Source organism: Austrofundulus limnaeus, unplaced genomic scaffold (assembly GCF_001266775.1).
Source record: "Austrofundulus limnaeus strain Quisiro unplaced genomic scaffold, Austrofundulus_limnaeus-1.0 Scaffold1116, whole genome shotgun sequence".
Taxonomy (NCBI): Eukaryota; Metazoa; Chordata; class Actinopteri; order Cyprinodontiformes; family Rivulidae; genus Austrofundulus; species Austrofundulus limnaeus.
Window position 1 is genome coordinate 42,047 of NW_013953518.1, and position 19,085 is coordinate 61,131.

General features: G+C 41.7%; 2 protein-coding genes across 3 annotated transcripts in view; one reads left to right on the forward strand and one right to left on the reverse strand.

Annotated features, from left to right (window-relative positions):
- The window catches only part of bmp1a (bone morphogenetic protein 1a), a 34,331-nt gene extending 26,649 nt beyond the window's left edge, over positions 1-7,682 (forward strand). Inside the window, exons 15-21 of the mRNA XM_014030778.1 lie at positions 1,202-1,362; positions 1,514-1,694; positions 1,782-1,907; positions 2,024-2,151; positions 2,450-2,663; positions 2,749-2,999; positions 4,921-7,682. Of these exons, the coding sequence (XP_013886232.1) occupies positions 1,202-1,362; positions 1,514-1,694; positions 1,782-1,907; positions 2,024-2,151; positions 2,450-2,663; positions 2,749-2,999; positions 4,921-5,055 (1,196 nt within the window). The 3' untranslated portion in view covers positions 5,056-7,682. The remainder of the gene's footprint in view (positions 1-1,201; positions 1,363-1,513; positions 1,695-1,781; positions 1,908-2,023; positions 2,152-2,449; positions 2,664-2,748; positions 3,000-4,920) is intronic.
- A 254-nt stretch (positions 7,683-7,936) lies between these two features.
- Positions 7,937-18,190, reverse strand: LOC106534202 (patched domain-containing protein 2; the record flags this gene model as incomplete). Of its 2 annotated transcripts, none has more annotated exon segments than XM_014030776.1 (16): positions 7,937-9,276; positions 10,611-10,783; positions 10,860-10,973; positions 11,045-11,204; positions 11,301-11,446; positions 11,853-11,979; positions 12,251-12,435; positions 12,724-12,854; positions 12,954-13,123; positions 13,200-13,336; positions 13,421-13,561; positions 15,297-15,458; positions 17,262-17,426; positions 17,534-17,625; positions 17,712-17,851; positions 18,030-18,190. In XM_014030776.1, coding segments are annotated over 16 exon segments (2,561 nt in total), but the record flags the coding sequence as incomplete, so codon positions are not given.
- Between the last annotated feature and the right edge of the window lie 895 nt (positions 18,191-19,085).

Consider the following 19,085-nt stretch of genomic DNA (forward strand, 5'->3'; position numbering starts at 1 on the left):
GTATCGGCGTATCGGTTAGACTGATTTTAAAAAAATCGGTATCGGTATCGGCCTTCAAAAACCTGTATCGGTCGATCTCTAGACTCCACTGTGTGACGTAGTGACAGATTTCCCGACGGGACAGTTTACTGAATGTCTACTAACCTGAAACAGATGGAGAGGAGCTCTTTAGCTGAAATCGAGTGCCTGCAGTCGGTGTCCTGACAGGAGATATCCGCACCAATGCGTGGCAGCGACTCATCAGACTGGACTCAGGACAAAATTAGTCCTGAAAGCAAGCTGTGAGCCTCTCCCGCAGCTCCTAGGTGATGAAACTCAGAATGTCTCTGAATTATCTGGTGAATTAATTATGAATTAATTATCTGATGAACGTGACATGCTCTTGCTGTCTGTAAATAAAGCAAAGCCACTTCCTCGTCCGACATTAAACAGAGCCTGACAGAGGAGGGAGGGGCAGGGAGGCTGTTGCCGTGCGAGCTCTTCAAGAGCTGTCCTGCGTCTGACCTCAAAGTGCACAAGCGTCCAACTTGAAGCGTTGGCTGTGATTTTTGAAGCTGAAATCGCGTTCGGTGTGAACACAGCATAAGACAGACTTAAGCTAGTGTTTTATTCTTTAAGAGGTTTTCTGCATAATTCAGGTCTTTTTCAGTTTTTTCTGTAAGACTTACTGTAACTTCCTAATACTGATATATATTTGTATAGGCCTAATTCTGTGTGTGTGTGTTTTATTTAAACAAATGTTAAGTTTCCTGATGGTATAAGCACACAATGCACAAAATTCTGTCATGATTGGGTGCAAATACTTCACGGAACAAGAAGTGGTCAAAATGCAAGGAAAAACCTGAAGGACTATTGATGAACACCACTTTCACAAGAAAGTCTGGCTCCTTCTAAGTAAAATAATGAAAAAGAAAAATGTTAAAACTTTTACGCAGGACATGAACATGTTGCAAACTGGTTGCTTTTGTGACTCCTTCATTTCTCCCCTGCGCTCCTGTAATAAGTCAGTTTGTTGTGGATCAACATTGCACAATCACTTCAACCTAGAACAGTCAGGTCAGGGACTCTTTGAAGCCACAAAATGTAATGAAAGCTTGAGAAAATCTTTACAGAAAGACGTTTTTTTTTTTATCTTACTTTGCCTGACAGAAGGCAGTGTAACGCTTGTCTTGTTTCCTCCTGTTTTTCGTCTTCCTTCCAGCCGCCTGTGGAGGCTTCATCACCAAACTGAACGGCTCTATCACCAGTCCAGGGTGGCCCAGAGAGTACCCCCCAAACAAGAACTGCATCTGGCAGCTGGTGGCCCCCACGCAGTACCGCATCACTCTGCTCTTTGACGTCTTCGAGACTGAGGGCAACGACGTGAGAACGGTTTCTTTTTCCTGAACTGATGTGCGATCGGTCGCTCTCTGTCGCCGCGCTGCGTCTCTCTGCTGTCGTGTTTCATTATTAAAGCCAAACACAAACTCAGTCCGTGACACATTGTTTTAAAAATTTTTATTTCTCTACTCAGGTTTGTAAGTACGACTACGTCGAGGTGCGCAGCGGGCTCTCGGCCGACTCGCGGCTGCACGGGAAGTTCTGTGGAGCAGAGAAACCCGAGGCCATCACGTCTCAGTACAACAACATGCGCATCGAGTTCAAATCGGACAACACGGTGTCCAAAAAGGGTTTCAAAGCACAGTTCTTCTCAGGTCAATCTCCTCGCAATATATTTTTTATTTTTTACTTAATCACTGTTAATCTCCAAAGGTGCTGTATTCTGTTTGTGTCGTCTTCAGACAAAGACGAGTGCTCGAAGGAGAACGGTGGCTGCCAGCACGAGTGTGTCAACACCTTTGGGAGCTACAGCTGTCAGTGTAGGAGTGGTTTTGTGCTGCACGAGAATAAACACGACTGTAAAGAAGGTATTCCAGCACAGATTTAACTCTGTGATTGACGTTTTTTTTTTTCTTTTTGCAAAAGTCCCTGACTTGTGTCAAAAACCATTTGAAGTTTTCGTTGTTTTCGACATGATTTCCAGCGGGCTGTGATCACACGGTGAACAGTGTGAACGGCGTCATCACCAGTCCCAACTGGCCGGACAAGTATCCCAGTAAGAAAGCGTGCACCTGGGCTCTCACCACGACTCCAGGCCACCGCATCAAAATCGTACGTTGGCGCCTCCCCCTGCTGTGGGAATAAATTCACCCGTCCGTCACGTGTCTGTTTCTGTGTGATTCCTGCGTGTGACGGAGACATCTGTGTTTACTGTGCCCGTGTGAGAATCTGTGATGGTTTTCCTAATGATGATGTGTGGCTCCCCCTTCTGTTGTTTCCTGCATTTTTTCTCACTGTGCTGCAAACAGAAAGTAGATTCTTTCCAAATGTTGGCTATAATATCCAGCGAGCAGTGCAGGTTTCTGTCTTGTAGTCTTGTTCTCACATCTTTTATGGTGTTTTGTGACAGGCCTTCAATGAGATCGACATGGAGTCCCACCTTGAATGTGCCTACGACCACATAGAGATTTACGACGGACGCGATGGAAAAGCGCCCTCGCTGGGTCGCTTCTGTGGCTCCAAGAAACCCCCGCCGATCGTATCCAGCAGCAACAAGCTGTTCGTTCGCTTTTTCTCCGACAACTCTGTGCAGAAAAAGGGCTTCGAGGCTTCGCATTCAGCTGGTGAGGCGCTTAAGTCAGGATTCAGCTCCTCTTCTTGCTAAAGTTGTGTGCTATTCATCTACATAACATCCTGTTTTCTGTCCAGAGTGTGGAGGTCGACTAAAGGCCGAAGTCAAAACCAAGGACCTGTTCTCCCACGCCCAGTTTGGGGACAACAACTATCCGGGAGCGTCCGACTGTCAGTGGGTGATTTCAGCAGAAAAAGGCTACGGTGTGGAGCTCATCTTCCAGACGTTTGAGATCGAGGAGGAGGCAGACTGCGGCTACGACTACATGGAGCTGTTTGACGGGGCCGACACAAAGTCTCCACGGCTCGGACGTTACTGTGGCTCGGGGGTAAAAAAAAACTGCTTCTCATCAGTGTTGTTTTTCACGGCAATACGCCCAGTTAAACAAGTTTTCACAGTGTAATATTCCAAAAACAATCGTCTGCACTTGTGTCAGAGCGATCTGTTACAATGTGACTTTGTGTAAACACCATCCAGCAGCTTAATCATTTAACCTTCCTGAGATTAGAAGCGATGTTGGGTGTAGTTTTGACACATGCAGATAGACACTGTTGACAAAACTTAGGATTCTGGCGCCGGATTTTAAATATTCCAGCAGAAGTCTGGAACAATTAAGCTGACAGGGGATTTCAATACAAGTCGCTTCAGGTCGAATAACAGCTTGACTTTATTTATGTATTTGAGCAATAAGAATCACTTTTTTTTCTTTTTTTTAACTCATTGTTGTTCCTATGAATCATCTGCTGGAGGGGACACAGCTCCATCGTCCCTCCCCGGGGAGCAGCGCCACAATCTAGTTTCCTTTTATAAAACAAGTAGAGCTGAACTGACACCATTCAATCAAAAGTAGAGTGGAAACTCATTATGGCGTGGGGACGCTTTCTTTTGGCTCAAGGCCTTTTCTTAGTTTTAAAGCGAATAGTTTCTGGGTCTCCTTTAACTTCGTTTCCCAGGAGTAATGGGCTATTGTAGATATAGAATATTATTCATGCTGAATGGCAGCTTTAATCAGCGCTCTGCTGTTTTTACAGTCTGTTGCAGCCGCTCTGCTGTTGCAGCTCTTTTTCTAATATATGTATTATTATTTTTAAATATATGTATATTAGACACAAAGGAGCTTGACGAACACCTCAACCAACTAATTAGTTTTCAAAGTGATGGTTTTAATTAAAAATTTTGCTGTACTGTGACAAAGAAAAAGTTCTTATTGAATGTAGTTTTGCTACAACGAGGCAGGTCATTTATTACTTGTTCAAGGCATTTGTTTATCTTTACAAGATCAGCAAAATCCTTACTCAAAAAAAAAAAAAAGAATTCCGTGAAGCGATGCATATCAGAATCAGAATCAGAATCAGCTTTATTGTCATTCACACACAACATCAAAGATTCAATGCAGAATGAAATTTGCAGTTTAGAACGTCCGTTCAGAGAAAGACATGACAAACATGGGGGAACGAATGAACAGGTCTTGTGCAACGGGTCGTGCTACCTTTTTGCAGCTTGGGAAGCAAAAAAAAAAAAAAAACAATAGGAGAGGTGAGTTAAAAAAAGATGCTGTGATCCTATGTTTACTCATAAACACAGAATCATATGCACAAAAAAAAAACCACTCGCTCAGTGCAAGGCAGCTAAAGGATGGTGGGGGGGGGATCCTATGGCTATTTTGTGGCTAACACTAATTAGCTGTGGCAGCCATCTTGAATTGGGTTTGACCCCCAAATGCAAATGAGTTCTAGATGTGCATTCAGTGACTATTATCTGAGGATTTCATTCATTTCTGTCCAGTGGTACAGGAAATATTTTGCTAACAGACACACAGTGTTGATTTTAACAGCTAATAGCAAACTTTTAAGCAAAGACGTTGCATAAAGTATAGCACTCGCAGTGTGTGTTGTGTATAACTCTTGGCTACTACCACACCAAAATTTAGCTCAATATTTGTATAATTGGATAATTTATAGACAATTATGTGTTTACTAAGGTGACTTGGCTGTGGCAGCCATCTTGAATCTTGTTGACTTCAGAGGTTAAACAATTGTAGAAGTATATTTAGTGATTAGTTCCTGAGTGTTTTGCTGAAATCAATCCAGTAGTTTATGAAATATTTTGCTAACAGACAGACAAACAACGGACAAAAACATTACCCCTCAATAATAATGCTGCAAAAAGTCTGAACCTGACTTAGATGAGATTTAAATGAATGAGCAGAAAACAGCCTGTGACCTTTTTTTTTTGGTCCTTCCTGGCAGCCCCCAGAGGAGATCTACTCGGCCGGTGACTCCATTGTGATCAAGTTCCACTCTGACGACACCATCAACAAAAAAGGTTTTCATGTCCGCTACACCAGCACCAAGTTCCAGGACACGCTGCACTCACGCAAGTGACTAGCGGTGGCCAGAAGGGGCCGCGCGGGGCACAGGGTCAGTCGGAGGTGCCACCAAGGGAGGTGCTCGACTGACACCCGGCAGCCTCCGGTCACCACGAAGAATTAGACACAACAGAGTAGCCGCAAAACCACCAACCGCACCTCAGCTCCCAGGGGCTCCAGCTCCCCCCCACAGACTGTGAGGAGTAAAGCCATTCTGCAGTACACCTTGTTTTTACCTTTTTATGGTTAGGAGCGGGGTGAACATGATTGTCCTCTTTAGTCAGACAGTGTGGGGAAATGTATTGACCCAGTCCCCTTTAATTTTCTTTTTCTTAATTTTTTTTTTTTATGTGCCTCCTAATGAGAGGCGAAAATAAAGGAAATACAGTGGATTCTCAGGACCTGTAGGAAGGCAGGCATCAGCTGGACAGACCCCTGCTTTTGTCAGGCCAGCCCACCACATCCAAGGGGGGAGGAGAGGAAGAGGAGGATGGAAACATCTCCTGCGCTCCTCACTAATTACCCTCCTCGTCCTCGTACTCTCATCCCTACGGTTCAAGGATTTCTGTCTGTAAGAGGATTAAAAAGGACTCGACTTGAGATTTTGAAACTGTATGTCAGTCAATTGCATGTAATTACAAGGAAAGGAGGAAAACTACAGTGACAACACCAGCATTTGTAATTGGCATTGTCCTGGCAAGCAGTGGCAAGATTCTCACTGTTACCATTAACAAGGAAATTAAGGAAGCAGTTATCTTATTAAAGGACTAATAAATGGGGTCCACGTCTTCTGGTTGGTAATCACTTGCCTGATGACTGGCTATTACTGTACCTCCATGTATAAAGTATTGTTGATTTTTTTTTTTTGTTTTCCAAAGGGAACATGTGCTTTTTTTTCTCAGCTTGAACCAGTTAGCACTTTACAGTGAATTGTTCCAAAATCCTGAGCTTATAAAACTTTGTGAAATGCAATGCCAGTTCACTTATTTTTAAATGCTTTTTATCTCTTCTTATTCTCCTGTTTTTAATTCATTGCTCCATCTAGTTCCTCAGGCATACTTGAACATTGTGTGTGCCCTGTAACATGGGGTGAAATAAAAAGATGACCTATGTTTCAGTGTTGTTTTACAGTTCTGATGTAAAGTAAATTTTCTCCTGAGGATGAGAAAAAAAAAAACAATGCCTTTTCCTGGGACAATGAAGTATTCTCAAGAACCAAATGAGCCTGGGTATTTATTGTTCTAGTGATAACATAATGTTAAAGGTGAAAAGGTACTGTTGAATTTAGCCCTATAGTTGCCTTCTAATGTATAGCCACTGGTCTATGTTGAATATACTTTGTTGCTCACTCTCTCTTTCTCTCCATTTATTTGTCATTCAACAGCATATTTTTTTGTATTTTCTGCAGTTTGATACACTTGTTTCATGCCTGAGCTTTATTCAGAGGACCAGTTTAGACCTGCACTAAACATTTGTGGCCAGATTAATGAGACAACATAATGGAAGTGTGCTGAGTCAGGAGAGGAGGTGGCAGAACTTAAATAGAAACCTGACAAGCAAACAGGGAAAAATAAAGTTTGTAGGGATAGTTTACAATTTTAAAGTGAGGCTTTGTGGAAAGGTTATGAGCAGGAAGTATGTTACCTGTTGAAGATTTAGCTCTTCGAATGGTCTCAGGTTTGTAAGATTGATTTTTTTTTTTTTACAAAACAGCTAGTTTCAAACTGGATTGCTGCTGTTGAATGTGAGAATTTTCATTTTCTAAATCTTAAATTTTACATCACTTGGTTTATCTATAGCGTTTTATGGATATTTACAAGAACAAATAGCAGCTCAGCTAACTGTTGCAACTCCAGTGCAGCTGGGGAATATAGCATTTCAACTGGAAAATCGCTGTTACGCAAACATGACAGTGGCTTAAAAGTTACCATCAAGGAAAAAAATTGATCCAGTGCAGTGCAACATTTTAGAGACTGGAGGCATTTTAAAACAGCAGCACTTTAGTTTCAGTCGGCTCATATTAGCTGCTAGCTTGTCAGCCAGGACAAAATTAAACTGTTTATTCAAACTGAGGTTGTTCAAAGTATGGAACAAGTTCTGACTTTTCTCAGAATTCTAAGATTAAAGTCAGAATTCTGAGTTCTAAGAAAAGTCAGAACTCAGGAAAAAATGTTTTTGTTGCTCTGTAGTCCTTAATCCTCTTCCGTATAAAAGAGCCATCTGCAACAAGCAACATATTGTTTAAAACCCTTTCCACAGAGCCCCACTTCAAAAGAGCAGATATCCTCTTCAATAGCTCTTATGTGGGATTCACGGTTCATAAAAGAAGTTTGTCATTTCAGACTGCAATAGAGGTGCTCTTCTTTTACTAATCTGAGTGTTTCCTTCTCTTTCACTCATGATATTCAGTGGGAATGCACATGTTGCCGCATGTTTTCATAAAAACAAAGAGTGGAGCTGTGCTGCACAGCAAACTGATGAAAAGCTGAAACTGGTGCCTCAACGTGTTCTGCTGACTGTAACAAGGCTCCTCGCTGGGTGGGAAGGTTTGAGTCAAGGTTTAAGGACTGTTTTACATTTATGAAGATTCCCTCTTTGTTGCCTTTTTAGACTAATAATTTGAATAAATCTTGCACATCACCTGAAAACTACGAACTCCTGGGCACTGACCTTCACAGCTTTCTTTATTTTTTGTTCTGCTGCATCACATTTCATTTGCTTCAGGATGGTTTTTAAAAATAGGTATTTCCTGACTGCAACATCCTTTTGTGTTTTTAGCAACATAAAACAATCGCACCCTGTAGTTCAGGCTGAGCCGTTAACTAATAGCCACCACCCAGAGGTTTGACACTAACCCTCAGTAATTATGCCACAGCTTTCACAAAAAAAAAGAGGTCTAAAGGTTTACTTCACCTGCTTTATTTTTCTTTTACAACACACACACACAACAGAAATGCATCACCCTTGCCGTAATGGAGTTGGCCCCCCTCTCCCTAACCATTATAGTGTTATGTGGTTTGACAGATGGCCCTCGTCTCCAGTGCGGGCAGAGCGGAGCTGCCTCTGATGGCTGTTTGAGTGGTGCTTTAAACAGCCTGAGAGCATGAGAGGGTTACAGTGAGCGCTTTTAAATGTGGCCGAGGGCACACCTGAGGAGGTGACAAGAGGATCCCTTCGATTGGTAGTGATTATAAAAACCCGGACCTCGTAGCTGCCAAACAACCGGTCAGCTAAAAAGGGACGTCTAACTTGTGCAAAGTGCCGGTGTTCACGGTGTCCGTGAGTCCACGTGTGCCGGCAGCGTCCAAACGTTGAGTTCAGAGTGAGTGAGAGCAGCATACGGAGACCTTCATGTCACGTTGTACATTTAACAAAACGCAGTACATTCTGTTCACGCAACTCTGAATACACCCAGGTTGCGTTTTCACCTGCGAAGGCCAGAAAAATCACATTCAGAGCTCAGTCGAGAGAACGCAAAGCACCTGACGAACATGTTTCAACAAGATCACCATGAAATCGTGAGAAACCCACAGTATATCACAAACATCAGAGTGCTTCGTCCTGTCAGAACAGTGTGTTGATGAAAGTGTGACTTTCGATCAAGACGAAACAACACAGCTGTGTCACATTGTTGCACAATAAATAAAAAAAAAAACAACAATAATCCAGCAGGTGAGGATTTACACTCCAAAGCTTTGAATCCACTGGTTTCAAAGTGGGGAAAAAATGTACTCTGGAAAGAACCGTTTTAAATTATTGAGATGATTCTGACATCTTTGTGCTATAAAGACCACTTCCTGATCTGATACTCCTCCTTCAACAAAGAGAAAAAAAATACAACAGTGTCTGACATCAGTGTGAGTTGACGGACAAGAAGGGTTCACGTGCTGATTGATCGCCAGGCCAGTGCGCCCAGCTGTCCCCCCACCCAGCACAGAGCCCCTCCCGCCACCGCGGCCGCCGCCACGGCCAGGCTGGCCTTCAGCACGGCGCCGGGGTGCCTGTCGAAGCCGGGGGGAGCCATGCAGGCCAACAGGGCAGAGGTCACGGTCAGGGTGAACACGATGGACACGGCCGTGTTGATGGCCACGATCTGGCCGAACTTGGCGAAAGGCACGATGACGCAGAAGAAGAGGGGGACCGTGGAGATCACGGTGGTGATGGCGCTGGACACGATGGCGACGCCCACGTGGTTCACCGCCTCCAGAGTTCGCCGCTGCCTCTTTGCAGAAGGCTCCTGCAAACAGAGAGCAACAACAAAAACAAACACACACATTTTATTCAATTCAATTCAAAAAACTTTATTCATTCCATAAAAACAAAATTAATTCTATATAAAATAAAAAAAGGAAATTCAAATGAAATGAAAGGCGGCAGAGAGAAGAAAAAAATCTTATATCTGCCCCTTTTTTTCTCAAGTATAAGTTCAAACTAAGAATCTTCAGTTAACAAAACATCAAATCTTTCTAGAACAACAAATTGAATGTCTACATATTAAACTGTTTCATATTTTTTTAAAACAATCTAACCTTTATCATTCTCTTAAGCATGTACATTGATGTGGCACTTTTAACATAATCTTCCGGATTGTTCCACAATCTGACTCCTTGGATTGAGGTGCACATATAATTTCCCTTTAGGTTATACAGGGTTCCTACAGTTTAAAGCAAGTTCAATTTAAGACATTTTAAGACTTTTTAATGCCAAGTGAAATCAAATTTAAGACCAATTTCACAACAAAACACAAATGACAAAAAAATTTAAACTGTGACAGAAACTCTTGAATCAAAGTATTTTGGTTGAATTATTCAAATATTACTAATAGACCAATCATTTTATCCATATCTAACTGTTATTTTGTCAAATATAGCAAAATAAAACATTCTTAGCAGTCAGTTTTAAACTTAATTTAATTTCTGGAAATCCTCTAATGACCTGAAATTTGCAGTTTTATGACCCACAGTAGGTTCTCAACCCCAGCTTGCTGCAGATGAAATGACATCAAATTTTTGTAAGAAATATGAATGTATTTTTGGAAAGACAACATTATTAACATTAGAAAGTGAATTTCACACTGCTCAGATGGACAGTTGTTGAGATATTTGTATGTGAAGTGGTGTCAAAAGGGAACATCTGAATGGGAATATTTCAAAAATAAATTACTATATTTAATACTGTATATGTTGCAATACATAACGTTACCAATTATTTTACTATTTGATATGCATTACAGTCATCCTACTAACAATGTGTTAACATTTTTAAGACTTCTGAAGACTGATTTAAGACCCTTTAAGGCTAATTAAGGCCTTAATTTGGATTGATGAATTCAAGGTCTTTTAAGACTTTTTAAGGATCCGCGGGAACCCTGTTGTAACAGCTCTCTCTCTTCGCAAAGTTTATTTGAATATTTCAAGGTAATGTGTTTTGGCGTGCCTTGTACATAACTAACAAAATATTACAATCAATCAAATCATTTTAACAGGGGCACTAATTCCCCTTTTTTTAACCAACAGTAAGAAAAATGCTGCAAAACCTGACAAGCTGAGCCAAATATACACTCCCACGTACAAAGTTCTGATCAGGCGAGGAGGTAATGGTCTTCCCAGCCAGCAGGTAGCCCTCCACCAGGTGCAGACAGTAATCCACTGAAGATCCAACAAGTATTGACAGAGAAATCGCTTCCACTGCTCCCATCTCCCAACCCAGCCAATACATGACAGCCACCACTAGACAGATCACTCCTGTTTCAAGAGAAAAACACACACACACTGTAATCTGACTCCTCCTGATGCTGCCAAACGCCGCCGCATCTTTTACCTATTATTGTTATGAGCACCGGCAGCAGCAGCAGAGGATGTGCGGTGAACACAGACACAGCTGCCACACAGATGGCCAGAGACAGCAGGAGACTCCAGAGGGCACTCTCCACACCTACATACATCAGAGTTTCACTCGTTTATACACGAAAAGCCTAATTTATGCACCTGCATCTTTTCACTTGCCTATGATTTCCATGAAGATCTGCTTCCAGTGCTCGCAGGTCTGGAAGCCTCGCTGGAGAGCAGAAGTCTGCGGGAAGCTGGCGAGTTGTTCCTGGATGAAGTTCTCCCACTGGAGGAAGTCAGAATAGGTCTGAAAGGAGGATTTTCCCTTGTATGTGGTCTGCGGAGGGAAGACGTCAAGCGTTAGGGGGATGCCTGGTTGAGATCTTTTTTTTTTCTAATGTGGAGGAGAGGATTAAAGAAAAATATCTTTTACAGATTCAAAGGCCATGGAAAGCCAGCGGACTTTCCCCCCGTGCATTCCCACCGCTCCGTGGGACAGCTGCCCCGGGAGCAGGTTGGGTTCAGGCAGAGAGTGGCACTCAGGATGAAGCAGAGGCAAAACTGAAGACAACTTGTTGCCTGAAGAGAAGAAACACAAAAATAATTGCCCTTCCAGCAGCTTCTCCTTTGCATGTCTTAGAATTGTGTTGGAATTGAATCTGTTTATTTCAGGTTTTGACTTTCTTGGATATTATTGTGTCCAAGTCAGAGCCCATTTTATTGTATTATATGAATGTGATTTATTTGTTTGAAACAAAATTCAGACTAGTTCTGATGTTCATTCGGCTCATTTAACAAATAAAATCCAACATAAACAACTCTAAACCCTTAGTTTATTTTATTAGAATGACTTATTGTTTTCTTTTTTCTGAAATTATAACATATAAAATGGAAGGTTTTGTCTTTCAGAAGCATTCTGTTAAGCTAAAAAAATAAATAAAAACTTCAAACACTTATTTTCTTCAACAAAATGACTGAGTGTTACCTGAAGGTAAGCACTGAGCTCCTCCTGGCTTCACAAGTTTCTGGTTTGCACCAACCGCTTTGCATATTTTGCAGAGATTCCCCATCTCCTTGAAGATATCGAAGTCTGGATCCAGTATGATGGTGCCCTTTAAGAAAAAAGGAGAACAGAGAACAGTATCAACCAGTCTTCATCTGCACTTTACATTGTGATGCAATACACTCATTTGTATTCTATTTATTTCGGTTTTATTAAATGGCTGCTCATAAAACTCCTTATGTTGTAGTAAATGCCCTTTCATAGTGAAGCAGTTTTAATTTGTAATACCAAACACAAGTTGTCGTGAGCCCACCAGGAGTAAAACGTAGAGTTCAGTTTCTTGATTATTAGAACACAAATGGTGCATATGTGACTCTCACCATGTCTCCAATGACGTGGTTTTCCTTGTTTGCAGTTCGGTTGACTCCCAGGATCCCGAACACAAGAAAGACCATGGCCCCTGTGTCGACCAGAGGGCGCACAGCTGGCCGGCCACAGACGCTGCCGCTGCACGGGTTGAAGCCGGACGTTTTGGATGCTTTCGTTTTGGCAACAGATGAGGGATCTTTGCAAAAAAAAAAAAAAAAGAACAAGAGGAAAACCTCTCAGCTGTGTCTGTTTACAAAGTGTAAAAATATCTGCACAACTGGAGGGACTGTGGGAAGAACCAATCCTCCAGAAGCTACATTTGTAAAAACTGTCACATGGTCGTGTTCACGCTCTGCAGAAGACTCAAATGTGAAATCCAATGAAAAAGGGGAGACACATAAAGTGGGGAACCAGTTTTCCTTATGGACTAACAAACCATCTTTGAGTTAATGATGCTTACAGACAGAGGTGTTTTCATGCTCACTGCTGTGAAAAGGGATATAAAAGGTTCCCTGTGAAGGTCCATCAGGCCCCGAGCTGAAGCCGCAGCCAGGCGTTTTCACACACACTCTGCTGGGATGAGGTCTCAGGCGGCACTGAGCAAAGTACAGCCTCCTAAAGTGGAGATAGCCAAATTATAATGACAAAAATTGCCACTAAAACCACACGAGAATCAACACTTGAGCTTGGAATTGCTTCTATTGTCGTTTTTACCTGCTGTTCTGCTGGGGAGACGCCGCTACATAAAAAGAGAACTCTGGACTCCAGCCATGGTGAAGCTCGCACGAGCCAAATGTGATCATCCAGCTGGGGTATGGTCGGTACACACGGGAAACACACACTGTCATTCTGCGGGTGTAATTGTTGTAGGGCTGACTAAAAGCCTATTTAGATGAAATGATTAGATACAAGATGTCATTCAACAGGAACTCATCAAGCAGACTTCTCGTGCTCCCTGACCTGGAATGATGACACCTCCTCGTGCTCCGGGCTGCACATTTTCCACGGGGATGGGACGCTGGTATTGAGGGAGAAACGGTAAATCGTTGTGGATCCTCCTTGGCGGAGCTTTGATATGAACACTGTCAGCAAGGGGCCTGAAAAAAAAATGAAATGGAAAATAAATTTCATTGCATGTGCTTTGAATAAATAAAGAGGATCCCCAGGAGCTGAAAGTTTACCTGTCTGGTTAGTTTTTAATTTCAGCTGGCTCTGACAAGTGGTCGAGGCTGTCGTACCGAGGCTGTGCTGATGGGTCGAAAACCTAAAACCTGACGAGGAAGCGTGGCTGAGCAGCTGGTGGGGTTTTTCCATAAACACACCTACAGGATAAAACGTGCCTTCAACATACAGGTCCTTCTCAAAAAAATAGCATACTGTGATAATGTTCATTATTTTCTGTGATGTATTGGTAAACATTAAACTTTCATATATTTTAGATTCATTGCACACCAACTGAGCCTACAGCCTTCAACTGTTCAAGCCTTTTATTGTTTTAATATTGATGATTTTGACAAAAAAGTAGAGAAAAATCAAAAATCCCTATCTCAAAAAATTAGCATATTTCACCCGACCAATAAAAGTGTTTTTAATACAAAAAAAGTCAACCTTCAAATAATTATGTTCAGTTATGCACTCAATACTTGGTGGGAAATCCTTTTGCAGAAATGACTGCTTCAATGTGGCGTGGCATGGAGGCAATCAGCCTGTGGCACTGCTGAGGTGTTATGGAGGCCCAGGATGCTTCGATAGTGGCCTTAAGCTCATCCAGAGTGTTGGTTCTTGTGTCTTAAGCTCATCCAGAGTGTTGGGTCTTGTGTCTCTCAACTTTCTCTTCATAATATCCCACAGATTCTCTCTGGGGTTCAGGTCAGGAGAGTTGGCAGGCCAGTTGAGCACAGTAATACCATGGTCAGTAAACCATTTACCAGTGGTTTTGGCACTGTGAGCAGGTGCCAGGTCGTGCTGAAAAGTGAAATCTTCATCTCCATAAAGCTTTTCAGCAGATGGAAGCATGAATTGCTCCAAAATCTGAAAGCTAGCTGCATTGACCCTGGCCTTGATGAAACACAGTGGACCAACACCAGCAGCTGACATGGACACCCCAGACCATCACTAACTGTGGGTACTTGACACTGGACTTCAGGCATTTTAGCATTTCCTTCTCCCCAGTCTTCCTGCAGACCCTGGATCCTTGATTTCTGAATGACATGCAAAATTTGCTTTCATCCAAAAAAAAAGTACTTTGGACCACTGAGCAACAGTCCAGTGCTGCTTCTCTGTAGCCCAGGTCAGGCACATCTGCTGCTGTTTCTGGTTCAAAAGTGGCTTGACCTGGGGAATGAGGCACCTGTAGCCCATTTCCTGCACACGCCTGTGCACGGTGGCTCTGGAAGTTTGTACTCCAGACTCAGTCCACCGCTTCTGCAGGTCCCCCAAGGTCTGGAATCGGCCCTTCTCCACAATGTTCCTCAGGGTCCTGTCACCTCTACTCATAGTGCAGCATTTTCTGCCACACTTTTTCCTTCCCACAGACTTCCCACTGAGGTGCCTTGATACAGCACTCTGGGAACAGTCTATTGGTTCAGAAATGTCTTTCTGTGTCTTACCCTCTTGCTTGAGGGTGTCAGTGATGGCCTTCTGGACAGCAGTCAGGTCAGCAGTCTGACCCATGATTGTGGTTTTGAGTAATGAACCAAGCTGGGAGTTTTTAAAAGCCTCAGGAATCTTTTGCAGGTGTTTAGAGTTAATTTGTTGATTCAGATGATTAGGTAATAAGTCATTTAGAGAAACTTTTCATGATAATTTTTTTAGATAGGGATTTTTGGTTTTTCTATACKTTTTTGCCAAAATCATCAATATTAAAACAATAAAAGGCTTGAACTACTTCAGTTGGTGTGCAATGAATCTAAAATATATGAAAGTTTAATGTTTATCAGTACATTACAGAAATTAATGAACTTTATCACAATATGCTAATTTTTTAAGAAGGACCTGTATTTGTTTCAGATCTCCACTGTTAAATGTCTCTGCTGCAGTTTATTTATTAGTTTTTACCGGAGCACATGGGGCAGGAGATGCCCTGCCCGCTGAGGTTGCTGCGCAGCGCCAGCAGAGTCTGAAGGTTTGTGTCTGGTCGGAAGAGAAGGGGGGCATGGGTGGCGGGCCGGAGGAGGCAAGAGCAGCCCGCAGATAAAAGCAGAACCAGGACGAACACACCTGGAACAGGAAGACAATCACGATCAAGACAGGCAGAGACACCGGATACAATTTTCAATCTTTGCTTTTCATTCATTATTATGCTGATGATGCTTTGCTTCATCTGTCCTTAAGGCTCCAGATTTATCGAATATAGCTGTCCCACTGAATGTCTATAAATGTTATTTTAAATAAATCACAATAAAACCAACATATTCTCTAAACTAGGGCTATTCAACTGGTGGTTTGCGAGACACTTCCGGCCCGCCTATGAGTTCATTAAAAAAATTACAATTATTTTCTTCTTTTTTAGACTTAAAAGAAATACTTCAGTCAGAGTGGCAATCCTATTATATAGATGATCTATGACAGGGTGATTCAACTCAGTCTGTCTGCTAATGACATCGTTAAATATAAAAATTGATTTTTAATAATAATAAAATAGATTCTGTTTTATGTTCAAAATCTAATTAAACATGAAAAAATTAAAGGACTGCATTTATTTAATTGTTGGATGTCTGGTGCCTGAGCTGTTGGCATCCAGGAACTGTGGCCCCACTCGTTTTTCGGGAAAATGCAGAGGTTTCTATGGAAAGGCCATTAAAGTTTAACAAATTCAATTGCTACATTTACACTGTTATACAAACTCTATGTATTTGTTCTAAACCAGGACTATTCAAATAAATCGCTCCGGGGGCCACAGTTAGTGCAGGCCAACAGCTGAGGGGCCGAACATCCAGCAATTAGTTTAGTTTATTGTAGTTTATTGTGGTTTAGTTTATTCACTCATTTTTAGAAAAAAAACCCATCAATTCTACATACAATAAAAAAAAATCATAAATGAAAGGTAGTAGGAGAAGAAAAAATCTTATATCTACCCCTTTTCTCAAAAAAATGCATTTAAGCAAAATTATCTTCAAATAACAAAAAGTCATTATGAAAATAAACCAAGTACTACAAAGATCTGTTACCTTTGAAATTGTTTATTTTGCTGAATTTAATCATGTATACAACACACAGAACCCTATAAAAATAGTGATTAAAAAATAGTGAATTAAACAATATCAAAAACAAAAAAAAAACACATTCTGCCTCTTATTTACCACAAATATTATTTTGACATCTCTGACTTGCCAATTTTCAACCAATTTCATTTTCATAGTTTTGTTTTCAACTGCTTGTCGTTTTAACTGTCTTAGATATTCAATGAAATGGATTTTACCAGCTTGTAGCCAAGATTCTGTTTCTGTAGACACTAAAGATGTCTATGTTTAACTAAAATAACTTAGAGTGATTAAATTAGAAAACTGATGGTTTGGGCTTAAGAGATGAATGAACCGATTGGCGGGCCAAACTTTGGTCACTCGCGAGCCACACCCGGCCCGTGGGCCACCAGTTGAATAGTCCTCTTCTAAACTGATTCGTGTTACACTTCCTTTCGGATCACAGATGAGATTTTTTCATAAATATGTTAGCTATGAATCTGCTTTTACAGCTTGCTGAATTTGCACGATTTCAATGGCATTTTCACAGCAACCTCAGTGTTTTCTCAGTTGACTGCAGGGAAGCTGTTAGTACTCGTAACTAAGAAATGGTCTAATTAGTTGGATTACTCCGCTCTAAAGATTAGCTTGTGTATGATGTTATTCTCAGGATTTAACCAAAACGTTAAATAAACCTTAATACAATGATCTTAATTTAAAACTCTGGCTGGAGACAGGTGATAGGCATTCCTTTACAAAGTGATAGGCCTTTGATTTATAGTGTTTTACTTGTTTTTTATGTACATATAAATAAAAATGTCATAACTTAACTGAGCCTCACCTAGAACAGCTTTTCGTTGCTTCACTGCTGGCTCAGCCACTAAGTGCTTCAGAGCCCACTGGAGTTTGGTGCTGACCACACCCATGTGCTGCAGCCCTGAAGAGGACAAAGTTGTCTCCACTGACAGGGACAGAATAGCCGCGTCCCCGTCTGCGTCACAAGAGCCTGGTGCAGACAAAGGGAGTGGATTTTAGTGGTGCCTGAGCAGCCACGTTTCACAGCCTGGGACTCATTCCCTTTCCATCCAGAGCGAGTGGAGATAATAATCTCACCTGGCTCCATCTCCACTGACAAAAGTGCCACATCATCATCCTCATCTGACAAAGGACTGTAGCTCGCTGACAGGCCCAAAAACAACTTCACGCTTCAGAGAGGAGACAGTTTAAAGTGAGAGACAGCTGAAGGGATCACAAACAATCGCACACAGAAGCAAGGAAAAGAGCTGCTCACCAGTTCAGCCAGGCGTGTTCGTGAGGCTCCACATGCTGTGTCCAGATACACAGAGCTGCTGGCATCAGGACAGACACCCAAAGCCAGGAGCAGCTGACAATGAGGGCCATGAAGAGGCCAAAGTCATGCACGGCTGGGATCTGAGTGTCAGTTAAATGTAGCACAGTGTAAAAGACCTTGAAGCATTCAATTTGTGCTTATCTGGCTGTCTGCTGAGAGCGACACTTCTATTCATCCGCAGCGGAGGAGTCGTATATATATACTGTATATATCTTCATACAGATTCTATTAAATGCTGCATTTCTCCTCCACGATTACCTGAGAGAAGGTGTTAGCAGCATAGGCAGCTGCGGTGGTGAAGGAGGTGAGGAATGTCGCCCTGCCGGCAGTTTTTATCGTGTAGATCATTCGCTCCCGAGGCTGCTGCAGATGAGAGGCTTGTCTGAAGGTGCTGATGAACACAAATACATCATCCACACCTGAGAGGTGAAGAGCAGAGGAGTGTGCAAATACGCGTTATGATTAAAAAACTGTAAAAAGTGTAAGTGTTTCAACCTTTCAAGAACAGTTTGTTAGGTTCCTTTTATTGCACAGAGGTAAAACAAAAACTACAGCTTGGCATAACATAAACCTGGTATTAGGAGGGAAACTAGCAGGTTCTGAGGAATTAAGAGTAAGAGAAAAAAAATACTAAAAACAAAACAACAGGGTATTGTGGAAAAAAGTCAGCATTCTAGATTGTGTTTTGGTTTTGAGCTGAGAATGAACTTATTTAACTGCAATCAGACTAACTTAAAGGTGATGTAATTTGGAGAAACTACTGATTTTCTCAGCACCAGGTCTCTGCAAGAGGCTGATTCTGAGAAAATCACTCAGATCCCACTTTGGCCAAGTTGCTATTTTTGGGTTTGCACTATTTTGGTGACCAGAGAAATCTCATCCCTGCATCTGTGGAGTGTGTTGTTCTGGTTTGATGGGAAGTGTTTCTCTGCCTGGTTCAAAAACATGCAGTTTGTGTTGCTCTGAGATGACACGGTGCCGGGAAGTTACTAAATCTGTCCGAAATGTAACAGTGTTTAAAGGTGAGCTATTTTATCTAAAGATATTTTGTCATTGTCAATATTAGCGATTGTTATTTACAGTGGGTAAAATAAGTATTGAACACATCAACATTTTTCTCAGTAAATTTATTATTAGAGGTGCTAATGACATGAAATTTTCACCAGATGTCGGTAACAACCCAAGTGATCCATACATACAAAGAAATTAAACCAGAAATGTCCAGAAATGAAGTTATTTGTAATAATGTGGAATGGCACAGGGAAAAAGTATTGAACACACTTACTGAAATTTATCTAATACTTTGTACAAAAG